At 41.7% G+C, this 24,710-nt stretch overlaps 1 protein-coding gene across 1 annotated transcript; it reads right to left on the bottom strand.

The window, feature by feature from the left end:
- Window positions 1-393: 393 nt before the first annotated feature.
- LOC121980547 lies at window positions 394-2,001 on the bottom strand. The gene is made up of 2 exons (XM_042532632.1): window positions 1,434-2,001; window positions 394-1,343 (listed from the first exon to the last, which is right to left on the bottom strand). The coding sequence occupies exons 1-2, from the start codon at window positions 1,972-1,974 to the stop codon at window positions 739-741; spliced, it is 1,146 nt and encodes a 381-aa protein (XP_042388566.1). The 5' UTR covers window positions 1,975-2,001; the 3' UTR covers window positions 394-738.
- Between the last annotated feature and the right edge of the window lie 22,709 nt (window positions 2,002-24,710).

Here is a 24,710-nt window from a genome sequence, read left to right on the forward strand (position 1 = left end):
CCTTTCCGCAGGTGTAGTGTGGTATGGTAGTAAAAGTTGTATTCTAGATACGAATATTTACCTGGTAGATAAATGTGTGTAGTTGTATTTCATATTTACCTGGTAGATAAACTACAAGACCAGTTATCTTCAAAATTAGTTGAGCGAAGCAGTTTCTACGTTTCGACACCTGAATTGCTAAAACAAATTGCCCTAACATCCAGTATACGTAAGAGTATACTTTTTTAGATATTATTTTCATCTCTCAAACTATGAACTCTTTTTTATTCTAAAATTACATAGTATATAAACGAAGGCACCTGATTATTAGATCATTTGAGTACACAACTTAGGATAATTTTACATGAATTATAATTATCATTCATAAAAAAAATTAATTATATTGGAGGCACCTGATAAACATTTATAGTCTTTAATTCATCGCAATAGAAAACCACAAGTAACGACACATTTGCTCTGAAAAGAAAGAGAGAGAGAGAGAGCGACACACACACAGAGCAGTCCTCCTCATGACTACATACGATAGCTACCTTCCAAGCACAAATGGGTTCCAATGTTTCAGCAAGATAGAACATAGAGATGGACATGGACATGGATACAAACTCACAAGCTGGCGTCTGGCTGCTTCTTCGATGCCACATTGCTTTCAGCATAATTTAATCTGTCACATTTGTTTTCTTTTTCAGAAGAACAAATCTAAAGCATCTTCCGTCGTCTTTGTCAGATCCGAGGACAAGTTCACAAGGAGCAGCACTGATAGATGACCACAAAGCAAGGAAGAATCGCTTTGGAACTGAAAACAACTAGTTCATCCAAATTGGAGCAGCCAGAAATGGAATCGTACTCCTGATCTCCGCCACAATAATCCTGGTTCCTCACTCTCCCTGCTATTACTCTGCACACCAGCATGGCGATTCTTTCTTCCTCCTTCGCGAAGAATCGAGCGGCATCGTGAGCTCTGCCGCTGGTGGCCATCGTCGTTATTCTTCCACTCGAATTGGGCTTGAACCCGTCCCTTATGATGCTGCAGAGGTTGCAATGGGGAGCGATGTCGCACAGCGTGGTGGCTCCGGCGAGGCCCAGGGAGCAGGCGAAGGTGGTGCAGTGGAACCTCATGAGCTCGTTGCCGTCGGCGGTGGATCGCGGGTGCTTCTTCGCCAGCTTACCGGCTTTGTTCTTGATCGAGTCGCGGTATTCTTCAAACCTCGAGGTGGTTTTGGAAGTGTTGCGGACCTTTAAGATCCTCTCGATCTTGTAAGATTCTGTTCGTTTCTTGCGCCAACTCGATTGGAAGATGATCTCCACTATTTTTCTGCCGGTGTCCTCCGGACTCAATTCTGAAACTGAGGACAAATTTAAATTAAATTAAATTAAATTAATTAAAATTTAAACGAAAGAAATGGAAAAGTGATCTTTGATGAGTAGGTGTATACCTGCGTGCCTTATGGCAGTGTGAGCCTCCAAACTCTCTGCTTTCAGGAAGACCTCGCCGCAGTCGGCGCAGGCGAAGACCGTCGCCCTCACGTTGGAGTACCTCGGCGTGCCATTGATGGGGTCGACCACCATGTGACACTCGTAGCAAACGGAGAGCCGCCCCAGTGCATGCATCCCCCGGAATGAGCCTCCGGCCGGCGGCGACGAAGTGGAGGCGGCTATCGACGCCGGCGAGCGAGAGATGGAATTGTAAACTCCGGAAGTCATCGTCTTGCAGGGCTCGGGGAGAGACGGCTCCCGCTCCGGCCGTTGGAGGTCGCGGAGCTTGCAGAAGGAACCGGAGCAGCCGATTCGCCGGCGCCGGCCCCGCTTAGCTTGGTGGAACTTGTATACGAGGAAGTCTCTAAGAGATGCCACTAGATGGCGAGGGGAGTGCTGCAGCTGCTGCTGCTGCTGATGCTCGGTGGCCATGAGCTTTTGCTTCTGGTCTGTTCCTACTCTTTTTGGCTTTGGCTGCATGAGTTCTCTGGCTTCCTCCATTGTTATTGTTATTGACAAGAGCTCTCAATTCGCAGCTGCGACACGACACGAGGAGTATTTATAGAGGATAAAGGAAATAAATAATTAATTAAAATTACCATTTTCTTTTCGTCGTTTTTTTTACTGGGATAGAAGAATATTTATTTAATCATCGAGATCCCAGTCTCCCCCAGAGAGATGGATCACATGTAGCTGGCTAGCCTAGAGACGCAAGGGCGGCCGGCACTCTACGGGCTCATGAAAGCTTACGAGGTGACGACAAAAGCAATTTAACTTTTTGCGGAGAGACAAGTAATGACAATTTGGAGGAGAGACAACATAAAAAAAAAAAAAAAATACAATATCCAAAGCCATTAAAATTTTCCATTAAAAAAAATCTTTACAATAGGTCACAGTTGACATTCGAACAAGCGCATCCTACTTTTATTTTTTATTAAGGGTATATATTATTTTTCCAGAACATCAAGATTGAATTTTTTAAATATATATTTTTAAAATTAATAGGGTCATGAATTAAGAGTCTATGAGCATAATGGGATCCAAGAGAATGAAAAGAACTTAGTAAGAAGGAGTCATGAATTAAGAATTTTTAAATATAGGGAGATTAGGAGAGCGAAAAAAACTTATTAGATTTGATTTGAACTAAATCTGACTTATTTTTAGGTCGATTGATGAATTTTGATTTGTTTGAAGACTTAAATGCTTTTAAAATTGTTAACATGGATAAAATCAAGAGAGTGCAAGTGTTTCCCTTAGTGAATCAAAGTGTTTATCTTCAAGATATGATACATGTCAAAAGAAAAAATAATAATAAATTTTTTAAACACTTTGCAGACTAATAAGGTCATAGTTTCTTTAGACTAATAAGGTCATAAGTTATGAGTTTAGGAGTGATCCAATAATGGTTAGGAGTCTCATCAAAGTTTAGGAGTGATCCAGTAATGATTAGGAGACTCATCAAAGATAAGTCAAAGTAAGGAAGATCAGGTAATGTGGAAGATAGTTAAATGAGATATCCAAGTCCACCGAGTAGACCATCTACAGCTGAGTCGACTGAGTACTGCCGAGCGGATCAAGTACTGCCGAGTGGATGGTACCAGCTTAAGAGACAAGTAAGTTGGGTCTTTGCTAGCTGGATAAATTTCCCTCTGACCACGAAGAAAGATAAGCAGTCACTAGTCTCGCCAACCAGGCAATTAGCCCGGTCAGATGAAGATAATTGAGGACAATCGGAAAGATCTAAACGGGACGAGCCAACATACCTAATGGCACTGCCAAGCGAGTGAAGCCCGGCCGAGAGAATGTCGGCCGACTAAGTAGGGTCCCGTCAAATATCTTATCATATCCTTTTGGGAGTTTGTGCGTCTGACAGCAGGACATATTTAGCAGGTAAATCATACTTTAAAAGCTTCCAGGCTGTCAGGTCAGATAATTGCACAGCTGCTTAAAGAATGGTATCAGGGACACTTTTCATCTTATTTTTCCTAAGACACCTGGGAAAATGTGCGTACGCATTGGGATACATACACGATCACTACAGTGACACTATAAATGGGGTTTCCTTCCACAGGGAGAGATATGCACAACTTTATCTTTTACATTCTTTAGCTATAGTTCTCCATTTATTGAGATCATCGAAGACTGACTTCAGCGTTGGAGATTCAAAGCGGGGATCCCTTTCCCAGTCCGGCACTGACGTTTTTGTGTTATAGGACTACATGGAATCTTCATCACATCAACTACGCCTCCATATCCCCAGCTTGCCATCCTTGCTGTTTTTGGATAGAATCATATTTGGTGATGTCTGTGGGAACTTAACCTATATCCAAGACATGAAGATGGAGGATGCTGGATGACTTATGATTGTGATGTTGATGCAAGAAGAATTGGACATACTGATACAAGCACAAGTGGCCAAGATGTTGGAGCAGCAGCAACAGGTAATAGCCGATCGACAAGCAAACGTACAAGTGGCAATGGCAACAGGACAACGAGTCGATCATGGAGGCCGAGCTGGAAATGCCATCACTTGTCGTCTAGATCACAAGCTAATCGGCACATTTGAAGATATATCGGATGCACTGATCTCTTATCATCGGGCGTTGTTCCGCACCCCTTCGAGGAACAAGGCCGAGCGGATAGGGCCTAAGGATCCTCATCGAAGGAAGCGCCCGCCTAGGATGAGCGTAAAGGAAAAGCACCAAGGCTCGACCATTCCCCCGAACAGATAAACAAGCAATTCTCTTAGGAGATCCTGGACGACCGACTACTGCGACACTACGCGCCGCTAACAATCGGAGAATACAAGGGGATAACCAACCCTAAGGATCACCTCATCAAATTGGACAACATGGCCACGCTCTATCTGTACTCCGATGGGGTTAAATGACGAGCATTTCTCACTACGCTCTTCGGATCGACCTAGAGGTGGTTCAGGCGATTGTCAATCGGCTCTATATGTAGCTTTAAAGACTTCCAAGCGGCATTCCTATATCACTTCGCAAGTAATCACCGCCATTAGAAGATGAACATCAATCTGTTCGCAGTCAAGTAGGGGCCCGAGGAACTGCGAGCCTATATTATGAGGTTTAATCAGGTAACTATGGAAGTCCCTTTGGCCATGCCGGAGATCCTTGTGAGTTCATTCTCACAAGGGCTGTTAGAGGACGAATTTTTCTGCTCGCTCATCTGGAGACCCCCTAAGGACTTCAATCATTTGCTCGGACGTGCTACCGAGTACATCAATATGGAGAAGGCCTAAGCAACTCAAAGGAGGGAACCAATCCCTCAGCCAGCAGTTGTACTAGAATGTTGAATTGCCCATTCAAACCCACCATCAAAGGGGCCTCGAGCGGAAGTAACACAACAGTACCTAGAACCCCGTACACATGCGGTCCATCATGTGGAAGCTGAGTAGGCAAGATCCACTAAAAGATAATAGTGGACGCCGCTCTTCTGCTCTTTCTATCGAGTAGTGACACGCAACACCAGAGACTGTTACATTCTCAAGCTGAGGCATCGCCGAGCTGCCTCACCAAGATTGTACCGTCGATCGCCATCCCCTGACTGTCACCATCACAGGAAATCAAGAGGGCGGCGTGAAGAGAGAAGGCCCTCAGCTAAAGAGCATCGACAGCCGATGTAGAGCCGGAGAGCATCAGTTGAGCAATCGATACCCTCAACTCAGGAAGAGGAGAACCGCCATTACGCTGCTCAGGGCGACATAGGAATGATCGCAGGAGGGTTGACTGACGGTAACTCCAATCGAGTCTAGAAATCACACACCCGATGAATAGAAATTCATGTCGTCGGGTGCAGCCGAGCAGCAGCAACAGGACCGGAGATCAATTTCGATCCTCGAGACTTAGAGGGAGTGGATGTCCCTCATGACGACACCCTGATCATCAAAGCAGTAATCGTTAATTACAATATTCATCATACTTTCATAGATACAGGTAGCTCGGTGAATATCATCTTCAAAAAGGTATTCGATCAGCTACAAATCGACCAAAGCTAGTTGCGGCCCATGACGACTCCCTTATATGGGCTCACCACAACAAAGTATTATTGATTGGCCAGGCTCGGCTGGTCATATCTCTCGGAGAAGAACCGCTCAAGAGGACAAGGACGATGAACTTCATTGTGATGGACGCTCTGTCCACCTACAACATCATACTGGACTGACCAACGCTGAATGAATTTTGGAAGGTCGTCTCCACCTTTTACCAGAAGATCATGTTCTTTGTTGAGAACTTGGTCGAAGAAGTGAAGGGCGATCAGTTGGTCACTCAGCGATGCTAAGTCAAGATGGTCAAGATCGAGTCAAAAGCCGCTAGGAAGCCTAGTGGCTAGAGGTAAATGCAATCTTAGATAAGCTGCCCGCGCTAGTATATAAAGAGAAAGAAGAAGTCTAAGTTCATCCAACCTGATCGAAGGCTACTACTTTCATAGCCCCCGATCTGGTTGCAGAAAAAAAGAGGAGCTAGTTGTCTGTTTAAGGCAAAATCATGACGTGTTAGCATGGGCGACACATGAGCTCTCGAGCATCTCACCAGCCATTGCACAACATGAGTTGCACGTCTGACCAGATGCTAGGCCAGTTAAGCAGAAGAAAAGAGACTTCAGCTCCCAGCAAAATTAGATCATCTGGGCCAAAGTAGTAAAACTGTTGGAGGTCGACCACATACACGAAGTCCAATTCCTGAGCTAACTAGCTAAGGTGGTGCTAGTCTCCAAGCCGAGCAACAAATGGAGGGTGTGCATTGACTTTTGAAATTTGAACAAGGTCTGACCGAAGGACTACTATCCGCTACCACGTATTAATCAAATGGTAGACTCCGAGGGCGAATGTGAGCTGATCTGTATGCTGGATGCATACAAGGCTACTACCAGGTCCCGCTCGCCAACGAAGATCAAGAGAAGGTCAATTTCATAATGACCGACAAAATCTTCTGCTATAATGTGAAGTCGTTCGGACTAAAGAACGCCGGAGCCACTTACCAGAGGCTAATGAACAAGGTGTTCTAACGACAGATCGACCAAAACATGGAGATATATGTCGATGATATTTTGATAAAATCCCTCTAATCCACTAATCATTGTGCAGATATTGAGGAGACTTGTCGAATGATAAGAAGGTACAGAATTAAGCTCAATCCAAGCAAATGCCTGTTCGGAGTAAAAAGTGGACGCTTTGTCTGTTACATAGTGACTAAGCGAGGGATCGAAAAAAATCCAAGCAAAGTAAAAGCGCTCCAAGACATGCCATCTCGACACAACCTGAAGGAAGCTTAGCAGCTCACCGGGCGAATCACGGCGTTATCCAAGTTTATCTCCAAGTCCTCCAACCGTAGCCATCCGCTCTTCAAGGTTATGCATCGGGCCACGAAATTTCAATAGGATGCCAAATGAGACAAAGTGCTGGAGGAGTTCAAGAATTATTTAACCTCCTTATTATTGGTTCGGGTCAGCTGGCTGGAGAGGGTTAAGTTGCCTGAAACACTTAAAACAATACCTTCTCGATCTTTCAACTCAGTCAGGTTAGCAGCAATAGCAAATACAATTTAAACAGAAATAACAACTTAAATAAAATCAGTAAAAGATACCAAAATTTACTTGGTTACAACTTAGCTGGTTGTTAATCCAAGACAAATGACAGCTCTTAAGAATCTCCTTCACTGAAGGTGGAGAAACCTTTTACACTCGTTAATAGCTCAGACTATTACTAGGAAATCAATACAGAAGTTGTTATTTTTTCCTAGGTCCAGGGGTCTTTTTATAGCCCCTAGAAAAACTTATTCTCAGGCTGAAGGCGCCTTCCATAGGGTTGGAAGGCGCCTCTAGCGAGGCATAAGATAAACTTTTATCCTTTCCACCAACAGCCAGATTGCCTGGTCGAAGGCACCTTCCATAGCCATGGAAGGCGCCTTCTATGGCTGGTTGAAGGCACATTCTGCCTGAAGGTTGCGGAGGCGCCTTCAACTCCTGTTGAAGGCACCTCTAACAGCTCCATAACTCCACTCTAGCCCTTCCACTGCTCCGATCACCTGGGTGATTTCAGCCAACTGAAATAAGGCTCACCCGAACCCAATTTCGGCCTTCTCCTTAAGCAAGCTTCCACTCCGGCTTCTCGTCCCTCGAACGTCACGCACATCCTTCTCATCCACCAGCATACTCTTCCGCAGCGTCTTGTCCCTCAGATGCACCGAGCCCGTCGGCTCTCTCTCGTGTCGTCCTTCTCGCTGGTCGCGTCTTCCGCTTGACTTCCTATACTTCTAAGCTCCTATACACTTAGACACAGGGATCAGAAAATAACAAGACTTAACCTAACTTGGTTGATCACACCAAAAACAACCTTGGGGTTCTAACACTTACCTGTATTAGCAAAGCCCATCACTGGCGAGCCACTCTAGATATACTTGTTGTCAATAGAGTGGGTGGTCAGCTCAGCGTTGGTGTGGCAGAATGCCACTGAACAACAACCTATATATTTTTTAAGTCATATATTAAAAGATGCTGAGTGCCTCTACACTTGTCTTGAGAAGCTAGCGTATAGGCTAGTCCTCACCGCTCAGAGGTTATGCCACTACTTTTTGTCACATCCAATAATTGTGTTGACTAACATCACTTTAGGGTAGGTGTTGGGGATCGGATGGCCGGCTAGAAGGGGGTTGAATAGACGTTGCCCCCAATTCGCTTTCCTTCCTATGTATTCGTTAGTGCACAGCGAAAAACAAACAAATACTAATACTAATACAAATATGAAAGCTAAAGACTAGACAAGAAAGCAAACCGCTAATACGTTTCCTTTAACGTGATTCAGAGATTAGGACTCATACTCCACGGCTGTCTGTAAGGTGGACGATCCCTCAATACTTCGGTGGATTAGCCCCCGGCAAACTTTGGCTACTTAAGAAACTCCTTGTGGGTGGAGAAACCTTAGCACAACACCAACCAAGACCTTTTGGACACAAAGAAAACCTTGAACACTTGGCGACTACTAATTAGAGTTAACCACCACTAATTTTGTCAACCTTAACCAAGCTCTAAAGCTTTGGTTATATAGATTATGTGTTAGAAAACGCCGCCTACCAATCGACTGCCACTTCCATCAAAGGACTGCCCTTTGTGGAAATTTGACCGTTACATCCCAACGGCTCGATACCAGTCAACTGGTGAAAGTACCAGTTGATTGCTCCATACTGGTGCTACCCAGTCGACTGGTGGAAGTACCAGTCGACTAGTATCCCGAGTATAATCTTACGCACTCGAACCCTTACTCCTCACCCTTACGACTCACTTGACTCTTCGTTGCAGCCTTGACCTCTTGCCTTCAAGCCTACTTCCTTTGGCTCTCGTCCCTTGGATGCACCCAAGCCCGCGGCTCGTCCCAATATCATCCTTCGCGTATGCCTCGAAGTAGCTTCTCTCAGCCCTTGTCCTTGTTGCCTTGTCTATGGTCCCTCGGATGCTCCATCCTTCACCGGACTCGAAACCATCAAGCTGAGTCATATGTGTATCCTACAATCCTGTACAACTCAAATACACATATCAAATACAAGGGTGAACCTAACTTAAATCATTTTCCCAAACATTAAAACACATTGTCACATGGACCATAGGGATTGCTTCAATAATCTTCCCCTTTTTGATGTTTGGTAATATGTTTAAGTTAAGGAAAACATAATAGCAAATAAACATGCTAAAATAAATAGACTTATGTTGCTAAGGCTATACACTTGGACTTACACCGCTGAATGGACTTACGTTGTCAAGTCTACACACTTAGACTTGTTGGGTTCTTCGGGCCGCAAAAACCGCTTTTCGCGTCGCGGAAACCCCGAAACCCCCAGCCACGGATCCGTGCGAAGTAAAAACTTTCGAAAAACTTACGAGTATGAGTTTCTAAACCTCGATCTATAGTAGATCTACAAAGGGAAACAAAGAATATACCCTTGATGCGTGCCCTACGCGAATCCCGCTCATCCAATGGTGCCGGATCTCAAGGTTGTCAAAGTAGACAACCCTCTAGAAGTATCCACACGAACACAAGAAGGAGATCACCAAACTAAAGTGTGCTAGCACCTTAGTTGGGTTCGGCAAGATGAGGAGAGGGAGAGAAGAAAATGGAGCAAGGAAGAAGATGAAGGAATGAATGAGAATAATTCACAAAATGAAACTTATTCATCCAATTGATGTGGCCGGCCACATTAAGAGGATGTGTAACCTCCATGGAATGCCAAGAGTCACAACTCTTGGTAACTCCCATGAGGTGGCATCCCACTTAAGCAACCATGATGATGTGGAGCATCATCATTGGCCCACTCAATGCCAACTCACCAATGAGGTGGCATAAAGTCAAGTCAAACTTAACTCTTCATCTTCCTCTCAAGTCAAGTCAAACTTGACTTAATCTCTCTCATGGTTGATCTAATCCAACCATTTAATTCAAGCAAATTTAATATAATGAATCTAATTCATTTAATTAAATTGATTCAATGAGTCATAATCTAAATTAGACTCATTGAACACATGAATCAACTTGAGTCCAACTCAATTAGCCCAATTAGGATTACTCTTAATCCAATTTGATTCGTCAAATGAATCTAATCCTCTTGGTTCATCATATGAACCTAATCTCCATCTAATTGTCCTTAGTGTGTGACCCTATAGGTTCTTGTAATGTTGGCAATGCCCCTAAACCCATTTAGGGGCATAAGTAATAAGCGGTATCTAGCAAGACATCATTACTACCCAATGTTACAAGAATGCTGAGATCCAACATCACCTTGTGACTACTAATTGTGACTCCTCACAATATATGACAAGTGTCCTTTTATTCTAGATATCTAGATTGATCAATGTGAGGCATAGACCGTGTCATCCTCTAATCAATCTAAATCTTGAACTCCAAGTACACTCACTAAATCAAATGAGCTCAATATCTCATATTGACTCATTTGGGCATGACCATGTACTTCGTGGTCTCACTCTATCAAGAATATCGATGTCTCTCCCGTTATATAGGAGGGATAGATCCCATCTATATCACTCATATCCCTCTGCATAATTTGTTACATACCCAGTAATCGCCTTTATAGTCCACCCAGTTACGGGTGACGTTTGACGAAACCAAAGTACATAACTTCTTATGTAGGGAACCATGGTGACATCAGGTCTAAGGACTAGTAGTCATACTAATAGCCACATGAGAAAATATATGACACTCATATAACGATCCATGATACTTTCTCATGGCGGATCATTCAGTATACATTCTCCAATGCATACCCATGTGTCAACTTGATATCTCTATATCCATGACTTGTGAGATCAAGTCATCGAGTTAACCTACATGCTAGTCTTATTGCATTAACATTGTCCCTGAATGTTAATACTCGACTAGAAATGATTAAGAGTAGTGTTCCCTATATCATCTCACTATCGGTTCAACTAACTGATTGATATAGGTGAAAACCTTCTACTCAAGGACGCTATTATACTTAGTTTATTTGGCACCAATACAAGTAAGTATAATAACCAAAACAATAAATGTCTTTATTTATATAAGAATATGATACAACAAGTCCATAATACAATCATCAAATGATTGGCTCTAGGGCTCTAACTAACAATCTCCCACTAGCACTAGTGTCAATCAGTGTAGGCTCTAAGCCCCAATGACCTAGTGTGACCATCATGCTTCCTCTGTACCAAAGCCTTGGTCAAGGGATCTACGATATTAGCCTCTGTAGGTACTCTTCATATCTTCACATCTCCTCTCTCGATAATCTCTCGAATGAGATGGAAGCGCCGTAGTATGTGTTTGGTCCGTTGATGTGAGTGAGGTTCCTTCATCTGTGCTATAGCTCCATTGTTGTCACAATAGAGCTCAATAGGGTCAGCGATACTGGAAACCACCCCAAGTTCAGTGATGAACTTGCGGATCCAAATTGCCTCCTTTGCTGCATCTGATGCAGCAATGTACTCGACCTCTGTCGTAGAATCAGCTACTGTGTCCTGCTTTGAACTCTTCCAGCTCACAGCACCACCATTAATGTAAAATACGAACCCTGACTGCAATCGATAATCATCCTGATCGGTCTGGAATCTGGCATCACTGAAACCCTTTACAGCTAGCTCATCATTGCCTCCATATATCAAGAAATATTCTTTAGTCCTTCTTAAGTACTTAAGAATATTCTTGACCGCTATCCATTGACTTTCACCTGGATCTGATTGGTATCTGCTCGTCATGCTCAAAGCATATGAGACATCAGGTCGAGTACATAGCATGGCGTACATGATAGATCCTATGGCTGAGGCATAAGGGATCTGATCCATGCGGTCTCTCTCCTCTCTAGAAGAGGGACCTTGAGTCTTCGAAAGACTCACGCCATGTGACATTGGCAGAAATCCCTTCTTAGATTTCTGCATGGCAAACCGAAGGAGTACCTTGTTAATATATGTACTCTGACTTAGGCCAAGCAATCTCTTAGATCTATCTCTATAGATCTGTATCCCTAGAATGCGGGATGCCTCACTTAAGTCCTTCATTGAGAAGCAACTCCCTAGACAGGTCTTGACAGACTGAAGCATAGGGATGTCCTTCCCAATGAGTAGTATGTCATCCACATACAATATGAGGAAGACAACAATATCCCCTACAACCTTCTTGTAGACACAAGGCTCATCTTCATTCTTGATGAAACCAAACTGTTTGATTGCATCATCGAATCGAAGATTCCAGCTCCGAGAAGCTTGCTTTAGTCCATAAATGGACCTATGCAGCTTGCATACTCTGCTAATATGCTGTGGATCTACAAAACCCTCAGGTTGTGTCATGTACACATCCTCGAGTAGGTTTCCATTCAGAAACACGGTTTTGACATCCATCTGCCATATCTCATAGTCATGGTAAGCTGCAATAGCAAGCATGATCCGAATGGACTTAAACATCGCTACTGGAGAAAAGGTTTCATCATAGTCAATACGATGAATCTGCTTGAAACCTTTAGCTACCAAGCGACCCTTATAGATAAGTCCATCCATGTCAGTCTTTCTCTTAAAGACCCACTTACACCCAATGGGTTTTACCCCTTCAGGTAGATCAACCAAAGTCCATACTTGGTTAGTGTACATGGATTCCATCTCGGATCTCATGGCCTCTAGCCATTTCTCAGAATCTGGTCTCATCACAACTTCCTGATAGGCGGCAGGCTCATCCTCTATGAGCATAACATTATCATGGTCAGACAAGAGAAATGAGTATCTCTCAAGCTGACGATGTACCCTATCAGACCTGCGAAGAGGTATGTCTACTTGAACTGGTTGTTGTTCCTCAACTCTTTGTGGAACAACATCATCCACAACAATTTGTGGTTCCAGTTCAACTTCCATCGAGGCTTCAGTGCTATTGTTCGCATCTTGAACTTCTTCAAGATCGAACGTGCTCCCACTAGTCTTTCTAGAAACAAAGTCCCTTTCGCCTCACAACCTCAAATCCTCATGAAAGACACCTGGGCATCTCTCCCAGTCCATATCCTATATGGTGTCTTTATCATGGCCTTGGATGGAACTCGGTTGAGTATAAAAGCTGTCGTGTCTAGAGCATAGCCCCAAAGGAATGTCGGAAGATCTATGTGACCCATCATAGATCGTACCATATCTAATAGGGTACGATTCCTCCTTGGGATACACCATTCCACTGTGGTGTTCCAGGAGGAGTGAGTTGGGATAAAATTCCACACTCAGCTAGGTAGTCACGAAACTCATGGCTAAGGTATTCTCCACCTCGATCTGATCGAAGTATCTTAATACTCTTGCCAAGCTAGTTCTGTACTTCATTCTTGAATTCTTTGAACTTTTCAAAGGATTCTGACTTATGTGTCATCAAGTACACATAACCATATCTACTGAAGTCATCAGTAAATGTGATGAAGTACCTATAACCGCCTCTAGCAGCGACATTGAAAGGCCCACATACATCACTATGTATGAGCCCTAACAAATCAGTCGCTTTTTCGCTGTGCCCACTAAAGGGAGTCTTGGTCATCTTGCCTAGTAGGCATGACTCGCATGTCTCATAAGATTCAAAATCAAATGAGTCCAGCAAACCATCCTTATAGAGCTGGGATAAGCACTTGTCATATATATGACCTAAGCGACAGTGCCAGAGATAGGTTTGGTTCAGGTCATTTGACTTAAACCTCTTGGTATTTATGTTATAGATAGGGCTTTCAAGGTCTAGAATGTAGAATCCGTTCATCAGAGGTGCACTACAATATAACATATCTTTTAAATAAACAAAACAACATTTGTCCTTAATTATAAAAGAGAAACCTTTCTTGTCCAAACAAGAAACTGAAAATATGTTCTTAGTTAATACAGGCACATAACAACAATCATCTAACTCTAATACAAGCCCAGAGGGCAGAGATAGAAAATAAGTCCCTACAGCAACAGCAGCAACCCGTGCTCCATTGCCTATGCGTAGGTCCACCTCGCCCTTCGCTAATGCCCTACTATTTCTTAGTGCCTGCACATTAGTACAAATATGAGATGCACATCCGGTATCTAATAGCCATGATGAAGAAATAGATAGATTGACTTCTATAACATATATACCTGAAGTGGAAGTCTCACTTCGCTTCTTCTTCAGATCTTCCAGGTACACCTTGCAGTTACTCTTCTAGTGCCCGGTCTGACCGTAGTGGAAGCAGTTAGCATCCTTGGCGACCCCTCCTTTAGGCTTCAGTGCCTTGCCTTTGCCCTTGGCTTGGGACTTTCCTTTGCCTTTGGGCTTGCCCTTGCCCTTGTGTTTCTGAACCATCAGAACAGAGTGGGGCTTTGCCTTCTTAAGGTTCAGCTCAACAGTTCTTAACATGCTAAGCAGCTCGGGCAATGACTTGTCAATTTCGTTCATATTATAGTTTAGAATGAACTGACTATAGCTATCCGGCAAGGATTGCAAGATCAGGTCAGTGGCCAGCTCTTGGCCAAGCGGGAATCCCAACCTCTGTAGGTTTTCTATATACCCAATCATTTTGAGTACATATGGGCCTACGGGAGCCTCATCTGACATCTTGCACTGAAACAATGCCCTTGAGATCTCAAATCTCTCATGCCTCGCTTGTCCTTGATACAGTTGACGCAGATGTTCAACTATATCGTAAGCGCCCATTAACTCGTGTTGCTTCTGAAGCTCAGAGTTCATGGTCGCGAGCATTAGACAGGACACATCTAATGCATCATCTTGATGCTTCTTGTAAGCATCTTTATCTGCTCGCGTGGCATTGGCAGGAGGAGCCTTCGGAATGGGCTGCTCCAGAACGTACAGTTTACGTTCCTGGGTGAGAACTATTCTCAAGTTCCTGTACCAGTCCAGGAAATTTGCTCCGTTGAGCTTGTCCTTCTTAAGGACTGAACGCAGGGAGAAGGAGTTCGTATTCGACGTCATGGTTATCTACAACAGAAAAATACAGAAAATAAATATCATATTCTTTTAAATCATTTAATTATGCCTTTAACTAAATGATGCTCCCACTGAATTCTATAATTCATGTGGGACAAGATCCACATCATACTAACCCTTGAGTTAGCTTGGCTAATACGCCCAAGATTTAGTATGATCGGTAGGTAACTATTTACCAATTACATCTCGATGCAACTCTTGTTTATAGGATCATTATCCGCAGTTATATTAAAACTTGAGTTAGCTTTGGCTAATACGTCCAAGAATTAATATAAATGTGATTTATGTCCTATCTTTCCAACCATTGGAAGAATGCCTATAGTTGTACTCGATCCAACCGAGTTAACTAGGAATACTCAATCGAATTGAGTTTGTATTCACCCATGCGTTGATAAGCGGGACCAAGATTGTCCCTCCGTACCCTACCAAGATAATATGTGTTGCTCTGCTTTGGCAGATTCAACAACACATGTGATCGAAGTAGTGATAGGTATCACGACACGGTAGGCATTAGAGTTGACGTGATTTAGATCTAATCTAAACGATGATGCATATCATATACTCGATAGATCTAATCTAATCGAAGGGTGCATCATGTGCACGACTTAGATCTAATCTAATCGTTAGGCACTAATTAATTACTTAATCATGCATCACATATACACAAGCAATTAATTAAATTAATTCGTGATTAGTCATGGTCCTACTACGATCTTCTCAAGCCAATGAGAAGATCGGATGGTCAACTTAGGGTCAACAACTTCTCAAGCTCCTCCCTTTGACCACCTTGTGTTGCTCGCGCCCTGCTCGTAACTCCGTCTCGAGTGGACCTTCCACCGCTCCAATTTTGTACATTACAATTTTGAAACTCGAGTTACATTCGAGTCTAAACTAATTTACAACAAGAATATAAAATAGAGAAAGGCACGACGCGCAGGTCGCGAATAAAAATACAACACGCACATCACATCACGGTACGCAGGCCGTATTATGAATTACAACACATTTATTCCAATCCAATTGGGTCTTTTGGGCCATGACTATCACAAATTATACATAATTCTAAATTATGTATTTTCTATAATTTTCTGCAATTTTAATACCAATTTTATAATTTTTACGAGTAAAAATTCCCGGCGGTCCCATTTAGCGATTTTCGGGCGCAATCGCGAAACGAATCCCCTTGCGGGGCCAGGGGCAGCGCCCCTACCCGCGATCTAACCATCGCGAGGGTTCCTTAGCGATCCTACAGTGCCTTAGCCCGCTGTCCCAAAAAGTTTTGGGGCGAAACCTTGCCGTTTCGGAAAAATCTTCTCGGTAGTCGAAGCCTACAAGTGTCGAAACACTTGTGCTTCGCTTCTACGAGAAAATTACTCATAAAAATCCATAAAAACTTAAATTTACAGAAAATCATAAAAGCTATATTTTTTCATAAAAATCAAAAATAAACTAATACAAGTCTTCGCACGTGGCTCTAATACCATTGTTGGGTTCTTCGGGCCGCGAAAACCGCTTTTTCGCATCGCAGAAACCCCAAAACCCCCAGCCACGGATCCGTGCGAAGTAAAAACTTTGGAAAAACTTACGAGTACGAGTTTCTAAACCTTGATCTATAGTAGATATACAAAGGGAAAAAAGGAATATACCCTTGATGCGCGCCCTACGCGAATCCCGCTCGTCCAATAGTGCCGGATCTCAAGGTTGTCAAAGTAGACAACCCTCTAGAAGTATCCACACGAACACAAGAAGGAGATCACCAAACTAAAGTGTGCTAGCACCTTAGTTGGGTTCGGCAAGATGAGGAGAGGGAGAGAAGAAAATGGAGCAAGGAAGAAGATGAAGGAATGAATGAGAATAATTCACAAAATGAAACTTATTCATCCAATTGATGTGGCCGGCCACATTAAGAGGATGTGTAACCTCCATGGAATGCCAAGAGTCACAACTCTTGGTAAATCCCATGAGGTGGCATCCCACTTAAGCAACCATGATGATGTGGAGCATCATCATTGGCCCACTCAATGCCGACTCATCAATGAGGTGGCATAAAGTCAAGTCAAACTTGACTCTTCATCTTCCTCTCAAGTCAAGTCAAACTTGACTTAATCTCTCTCATGGTTAATCTAATCCAACCATTTAATTCAAGCAAATTTAATATAATGAATCTAATTCATTTAATTAAATTGATTCAATGAGTCATAATCTAAATTAGACTCATTGAACACATGAATCAACTTGAGTCCAACTCAATTAGCCCAATTAGGATTACTCTTAATCCAATTTGATTCATCAAATGAATCTAATCCTCTTAGTTCATCATATGAACCTAATCTCCATCTAATTGTCCTTAGTGTGTGACCCTATAGGTTCTTGTAACGTTGGCAATGCCCCTAAACCCATTTAGGGGCATAAGTAATGAGCGGTATCTAGCAAGACATCATTACTACCCAATGTTACAAGAATGTTGAGATCCAACATCACCTTGTGACTACTAATTATGACTCCTCACAATATATGACAAGTGTCCTTCTATCCTAGACATCTAGATTGATCAATGTGAGGCATAGACCGTGTCATCCTCTAATCAATCTAAATCTTGAACTCCAAGTAGACTCACTAAATCAAATGAGCTCAATATCTCATATTGACTCATTTGGGCATGGCCATGCACTTCGTGGTCTCACTCTATCAAGAATATCGATGTCTCTCCCGTTATATAGGAGGGATAGATCCCATCTACATCACTCACATCCCTCTGCATAATTTGTTACATACCCAGTAATCGCCTTTATAGTCCACCTAGTTACGGGTGACGTTTGACGAAACTAAAGTACATAACTCCTTATGTAGGGAACCATGGTGACTTCAGGTCTAAGGACTAGTAGTCATACTAATAGCCACATGAGAAAGTATATGACACTCATATAACGATCCATGATACTTTCTCATGGCGGGTCATTCAGTATACATTCTCCAATGCATACCCATGTGTCAACTTGATATCTCTATATACATGACTTGTGAGATCAAGTCATCGAGTTGACCTACATGCTAGTCTTATTGCATTAACATTGTCCCTGAATGTTAATACTCGACTAGGAATGATTAAGAGTAGTGTTCCCTATATCATCTCACTATCGGTTCAACTAACCGATTGATATAAGTGAGAACCTTATACTCAAGGACGTTATTATACTTAGTTTATTTGGCACCAAAACAAGTAAGTATAATAACCAAAAGAATAAATGCCTTTATTTATATAAGAATATGATACAATAAGTCCATAATACAATCATCAAATGATTGGCTCTAGGGCTCTAACTAACAAGACTTACACCCCTGAATGGACTTACGTTGCCAAAACTACACACTTGGACTTACATCGTCGAATGGATCGAGAAGCGCTAGAGGGGGTGAATAGCGCTCGTGGCTTTCACCTTTCGTATTCAGAAATTCGACGAGTAAATGCACAGTGGAAATTAAATCAAACACAAAGAAAGACCCAAGTATTTATTTGGTTCGGAGCCTTGGGCGACTCCTACTCCAAGGCCCGCGATCGTTGATCGCTTTCGGTGGGCAACAACTATAATATCGTATTTTCAGTACAATAAATGATTACAGTTAAATGCACTAGAAATAAATTATACCGACAAAACTAAATGGAAATCTCGTAGCTTCAGGTCATCGGGGACTTGCCGTAGCTTAGCCGGGTCACTTCTTGAGCAGCACACGAAGGAAGATGGCTTTTGAATTGTTGTCTTGAAGCTACTGGTCAAGACCCCTTATAAAGGTCACTAAGGGCGCCCTCAACCTCCTTGAGGGCGCCCTCATCCGCGCCGAAATCGATGTGCGAATGAGCGCTGAATCCTTTGCAGCCTATCCAGTTGAAGGCGCCTCCATACACCTTGAGGGCGCCTTCAAGCCTGTCTGAAATGCCACGAACGCCGTCTGAGGTGCCTTCAGCTCTGCTGCGTGCGCTGCATCTGCCTTGCACCCGAGGCGCCTCAAGCTCCATGAGGGTGCCTCGGGTACTATTCATCTGAGGCACATTTTACTTTTTAGCCCTTGTAAAATATGTTAGTCCACAGAATATCAACATATCCTGCAAAACAAAGCTAGCATATATAAAAAAAAACATAATAAAGTATTTTGACAGTCTCTGGACTGTCCGGTTCTGACTTTGGATTTCCTCCCGGAAATTCTAGGTCGAACCGATGCCTACTGTTCCCTCTTTTGGGAAATGTGTCCTCACCTACTCCACTCAGGAGAAGTTATCTTTTGCCAATTTGGTCTTCCAGACTGACTGGACTTTTGCTCAGCGACCAATGCTTCCGGTCTTCATGCTGGACGTCCGGTCCATGACCTATCTAGACTTCCACCTGGTTCGCGATACCAGGATTTCAACCTAGAGTTACCGCACCCTAGGATTTTTGCCTGAAGCTCCGACCCACCAAGACTTTCTGCCTAGGGTTATCACCCCCTAGGACCTAGGGTTGCCGCCCCTTAGGGTTTTTAACCAGCCTAACTGTAGCTAGGACTTTTACCTAAGTACACTTAGGACTTTTCCTTCAACATATCAGATAACGAAACACCTTAACTTTGAATCTTTTGACATAATCAAAACATAGGTTTGATCGTCAGATGCTTCCCGCACCAATAATCTCCCCCTTTTTTATTATGGCAACACGATTCAAAATTAAGTAAAAATATGACAATGGTATAGAGAATTTTAAGCATAAGAATAAATGTAATGGGGTAAAAACAAACTTATGCTATCAAAATTTTTGCTCCAAAAATTTCTTATATTCCCACTTACTTAACTTTGACTTCTTGTCTCTCCCCCATTAACATAAATGAAAAAGAAAGTTCGTAGGGAGAATAAAAAATATTCTATGTAACTCTGAGCTCCCCCTGAAGGGTAGCATTTAGCGAAAATGGCTTTGAAAATAATTATTTTTGAGAAAACTTAGTTAAGTACTTAGCAATTTGATAACAAGTGCTTAAAAAAATGCTTAAAAATGCTTTTGCTAAATACTAAGTTTAAACCTTAAAAAAAATGCTTTTAATTCAACAACATAAGGCAAAAGGAATTTAAATTCAAGGCTAAGTCAAAAATAATTATTTTTTTTTAAATACCAAATCTTCATTAAAAAAGTGATTTTAAAATAATTTTTAAAATATTTTTAAAAGAATTTTTAAATAATTTTAAAGTTATTTTAAATAATTTTTAAAAGGATTTTTAAGATTTTTAAAAGGATTTTTAAAGTTATTTTTAAATAATTTTTAAAAGGATTTTTTAAAAAATTTTAAAGTTATTTTAAAATAATTTTTAAAAGAATTTTTAAAATATTTTTAAAAGGATGTTTTAAAAGATTTTTAAAGTTATTTTTAAAAAATTTTTAAAAGAACTTTTTAATGATTTTTTAAAAGATTTTTAAAGTCATTTTTAAATAATTTTTAAAAGAATTTTTAAAAGATTTTTAAAAGAATTTTTAAAAGATTTTTAAAAGGATTTTTTTAAAGATTTTTAAAGTTATTAAAGATTTTTAAAGTTATTTTAAAATAATTTTTAAAAGGAGTTTTTCTTTTAAAAGGATTTTTTAAAGATTTTTAAAGTTATTTTAAAATAATTTTTAAAAGGATTTTTAAAGTTAATTTTAAATGATTTTTAAAAGGATTTTTAAAAAATTTTAAAGTTATTTTTAAATAATTTTTAAAAGTATTTTAAAATAATTATCCTAGATCCATCTCATCCGATTCTAAGTTATCAATTAGGGAATCTTATGTATTTTTGTGAGATGATTATCTTTAATCAGGATTATGTCTAAGGATTAATTTACATTTGAGTTAAACTTAGATTTTTCAATTAGTCAATTAAATACACATTTCAAAGATTAGTTTACCAGATTGTGGTGAGGCACTAGACATTCTTGGGTATGAGATCATCTATCACTTCTAGACAGAGCCTTTCAAAGAAATCATATATTTAATTTCCTTTTTTTTGAAACCCCTAGGTTTAATTAAACAAGTATAAATTATACCTAGGTCCTTAATCTACCCTAGTCTAAGCATGTATAATAAAGAGTAGAAAAGGCAAGTATCAAACAGTTCTATCTATCGATAAAAATGGTCCTTCTATTGGCTCCCCCTAGATCATAGTCTCGATATGGTCTATCAAGGTAATGGATCTGATCCTTGGGGACCCAATATAGTCCGAGTCCAACTTGATTAACCAAGTTCGACTTGGGGACCCATGCTTGGACTATGTTTCTGTTATTTCTATTAACTAGGGATAAATATGATTTGTATTTTCTTTTAGTTTTAAATCCAAGTCCGGATTTGTTGTACACGGCTCGTTGTTTTTTAAGAATCAGATCAAGATTCTTGGAGCCCAGGGTGAATCATTCCAACGTGTCCTTGAGTTCTCTAACTTGAGTTTTCAAATTTGAATTTTCTTCCTCAAGTTGTTGGACTTGAGTTGAACTTCCAACTTGAACTGGTTCAGTCATAGAACTCGAGTTAGTCGCTTCCTTAAGGGTTGTTACCTCTTTTTGAAGTGACTTGACTCGGACGTTGGATTTAGTCAATTTCTTTAACAAATAAGGAACTAATTTTTGTAAATCGTCTAATTGAGTCTCGGCGAGTAGAGAACTTACAGTGGGGTTAGGTCCTTCGGAAACGAATACGGATCCGTGGCTTCCTTCAGACTCAGTTTCTGATTCGCTCTTGGATTCTGAATCAGACTCGGTTTCAACAACGTATGCTTGCATTGGTAAAGCGAGGAAGCTCCCCGGTCCTTCGTCAGTCTCAGATTCATCTGATGACTCAGACCAAGTTGCCTTTAACGGCTTCTTTCTTCGTTGTTTTTTATTTGGACAATCCGACTTGTAGTGCCCCTTCTGGTTACAGCCATAGCAGGTGACTCTAGTCTTGACTTTCGTGTTTGTTTAAGTTACCTTTTTCTTTCTGTATATCTTTCGTACAAGCCTTACTAGTTCGGAAATCACCTCGTTGTCGTCTTCTGATTCCGATTCATCATTGGATTCGAGTTTGGTTTTGTGCTTTGTTTTAGCTTCCCGAGTTCTGCTTGTACCTGCAATTAAAGCAATACCCTTCTCGGCTGGACGTGCATTAGTCTGTTCATGCAATTCAAATTCGGAAAAAAAGTTCATCTAGTTTAATTAAAGATAAATCCTTGGAAACTTTGTAAGCATCAACCATGGATGCCCACAAAGTGTTCCTCGGAAAAGCGTTAAGTGCGTACCTTATTATGTCACGGTTTTCAATTCTCTGGATGATTGCGTGAAGACCGTTCAATAGGTCTTGGATGTGCGCGTGAAGTTGGCTCGCTGTCTCTCCTTCCTACATTTTTATGTTATATAATTTGTTTAGAATTAAATCACACTTGCTTACCTTAGTGTCAGAGGTGCCCTCGTGCAGCTCGATCAATTTTTTCCACAACTCTTTAGCACTTGAGAAGGGTCTGACTCTATTCAGTTCTTCTTTTGTTAACCCGCATTGTAGTATACAGGTTACTTTGGCATCAACTTCAACTTTCTTCATTATGCTACCATCCCAGTTGATGCATGAGACTAGTTCTCCAGTGTCGTCACATAGAAGCTCGAGACCGGTTTGGATAATGATCCACATCTCGACTTGTGTCTTGAGGTGGTATTCCATCTGGTTCTTCCAATAGCTAAAGTCCTCGTCAGAAAAGAGTGGCGAGCGGATTGTGCTATAGCCTTCTTGATGGGCCATTTGAAAAATGAATATCTCGCACACACAGAAATAAAAAAACTTGTCCCAAGACTTAATCATGGATTAGTAGTGCGGTTTAAAAAGAATATTACGCGATCTCGAGTGGTGTTGCACCAACTTTGAGACAAATCTGATTACAAAAGAAAACTAGATCGAAAGACGGCAAGAATACTGATTCCGATCGACTCTGAAAAACATAAAAAATACCACGAAAAAGTGCTTGATTGGTGGTTGCACCAAATCGAAGCTACCCCCGCTCTAATACCAATTGTTGGATCGAGAAGCGCTAGAGGGGGGTGAATAACGCTCATGGCTTTCACCTTTCATATTCAAAAATTCGACGAGTAAATGCACAGTGGAAATTAAATCAAACACGCAGAAAGACACAAGTATTTGCTTGGTTCGGAGCCTTGGGCGACTTCTACTCCAAGGCTCGCGATTGTTGATCGCTTTCGGTGGGCAACAACTATAATATCGTAAATTTAGTACAATAAATGATTACAGTTAAATGCACTAGAAATAAATTATACCGACAACACTAAATGGAAATCTCATAGCTTCGGGTCATCGGGGACTTGTCGTAGCTTAGCCGGGTCACTTCTTGAGTAGCACACGAAGGAAGATGGCTTTTGAATTATTGTCTTGAAGCTGCTGGTCGAGACCCCTTATAAAGGTCACTAAGGGGCCCTCAACCTCCTTGAGGGAGCCCTCATCCGTGCCAAAATCGCCGTGAGGATGAGCGCTGAATCCTTCATAGCCTATCCGGTTGAAGGCGCCTCCATACACCTTGAGGGTGCGTTCAAGCCTGTCTGAGGCACCTCCAGCTCCGTCCGAGGCGCCTTCAGCTCTACTGCGTGTGCTGCATCTGCCTTGCACCCGAGGCACCTCAAGCTCCATGAGGGCGCCTCAGGTACTGTTCATCCGAGGCACACTTTGCTTTTTAACCCTTGCAAAATTTGTTAGTCCACAGAATACCAACATATCCTGCAAAACAAAGTTAGCATACACAAAAAAACATAATAAAGTATTTTGATAGTATCCGGGTTGTCCGGTTCTGACTTCGGATTTCCTCTAAGAAATCCTAGGTCGAACCGACGCCTACTGTTCCCTCTTCCGGGGAACGCGTCCTCACCTATTCCACTCAGGAGAAGTTACCTTTTGCCAATTTGATCTTCCAGACCAACTGGACTTTTGCTCAGCTCCGATGCTTCCGTTCTTCATGCTGGACGTCCAGTCCATGACCCGTCTAGACTTCCACCTGGTTCACGACACCAGGATTTCAACCTAGGGTTACCGCCCCCTAGGATTTTTGCCTAAAGCTCTGACCCGCCAAGACTTTCCGCCTAGGGTTATCAACCCCTAGGACCTAGGGTTGCCACCCCCTAGGGTTTTCAACCAGCCTAATCGCAGTTAGGACTTTTGCCTAAGTACACTTAGGACTTTTCCTGCAAAGCTCATTCAACATATCAGATAACAAAATACCTTAACTTTGAACCCTTTGACATAATCAAAACATAGGTTCGATCGTCGGATGCTTCCCGCACCAACATACACTTGGACTTACACCGCCGAATGAACTTACGTTACCAAGGCTACACACTTAGACTTACACCGTCGAAAGAAAAATACAAACATGCATTGGAACTTATCCCAAGGCTCCCCCTACACCTAAGCTCTCCATTGAGCTAGAAATTTTACCACAAGGTTATTTAAAAACTTATCACAAGGCTCCCCTAACACCTAAGCTCCTTATTGAGCTAGGATTTTCACCACCGCAAAGGTATTTCAGGTTTTCCCACTTAAACCTTACTTCTCCCCCTTTGCCTAATATTAAAAAGCTCCAACAATATTCCAATTGTCAAAACTTATTATCCAAACTAACCCTAAACTAGTGTATTTATTCCTCTAAGGATCTCATACACCAATGCGAGTTGACCTAGTCAAAATTAATGTTGAAAATAGTTTCAGATTTGTATTAGTCGACTGTCAAAAATACTAGTCGACT

This window comes from Zingiber officinale, chromosome 5A (genome assembly GCF_018446385.1).
Source record: "Zingiber officinale cultivar Zhangliang chromosome 5A, Zo_v1.1, whole genome shotgun sequence".
In the NCBI taxonomy this organism is placed as follows: domain Eukaryota; kingdom Viridiplantae; phylum Streptophyta; class Magnoliopsida; order Zingiberales; family Zingiberaceae; genus Zingiber; species Zingiber officinale.

Coding starts and splice junctions, on each gene's coding strand:
- LOC121980547 (XM_042532632.1), bottom strand. CDS start 1,974: ATGGAGGAAGCCAGAGAACTCATGCAGCCAAAGCCAAAAAGAGTAGGA. Junction 1,344..1,433: donor CACTGCCATAAGGCACGCAG/GTATACACCTAC, acceptor ATTTGTCCTCAG/TTTCAGAATTGAGTCCGGAG.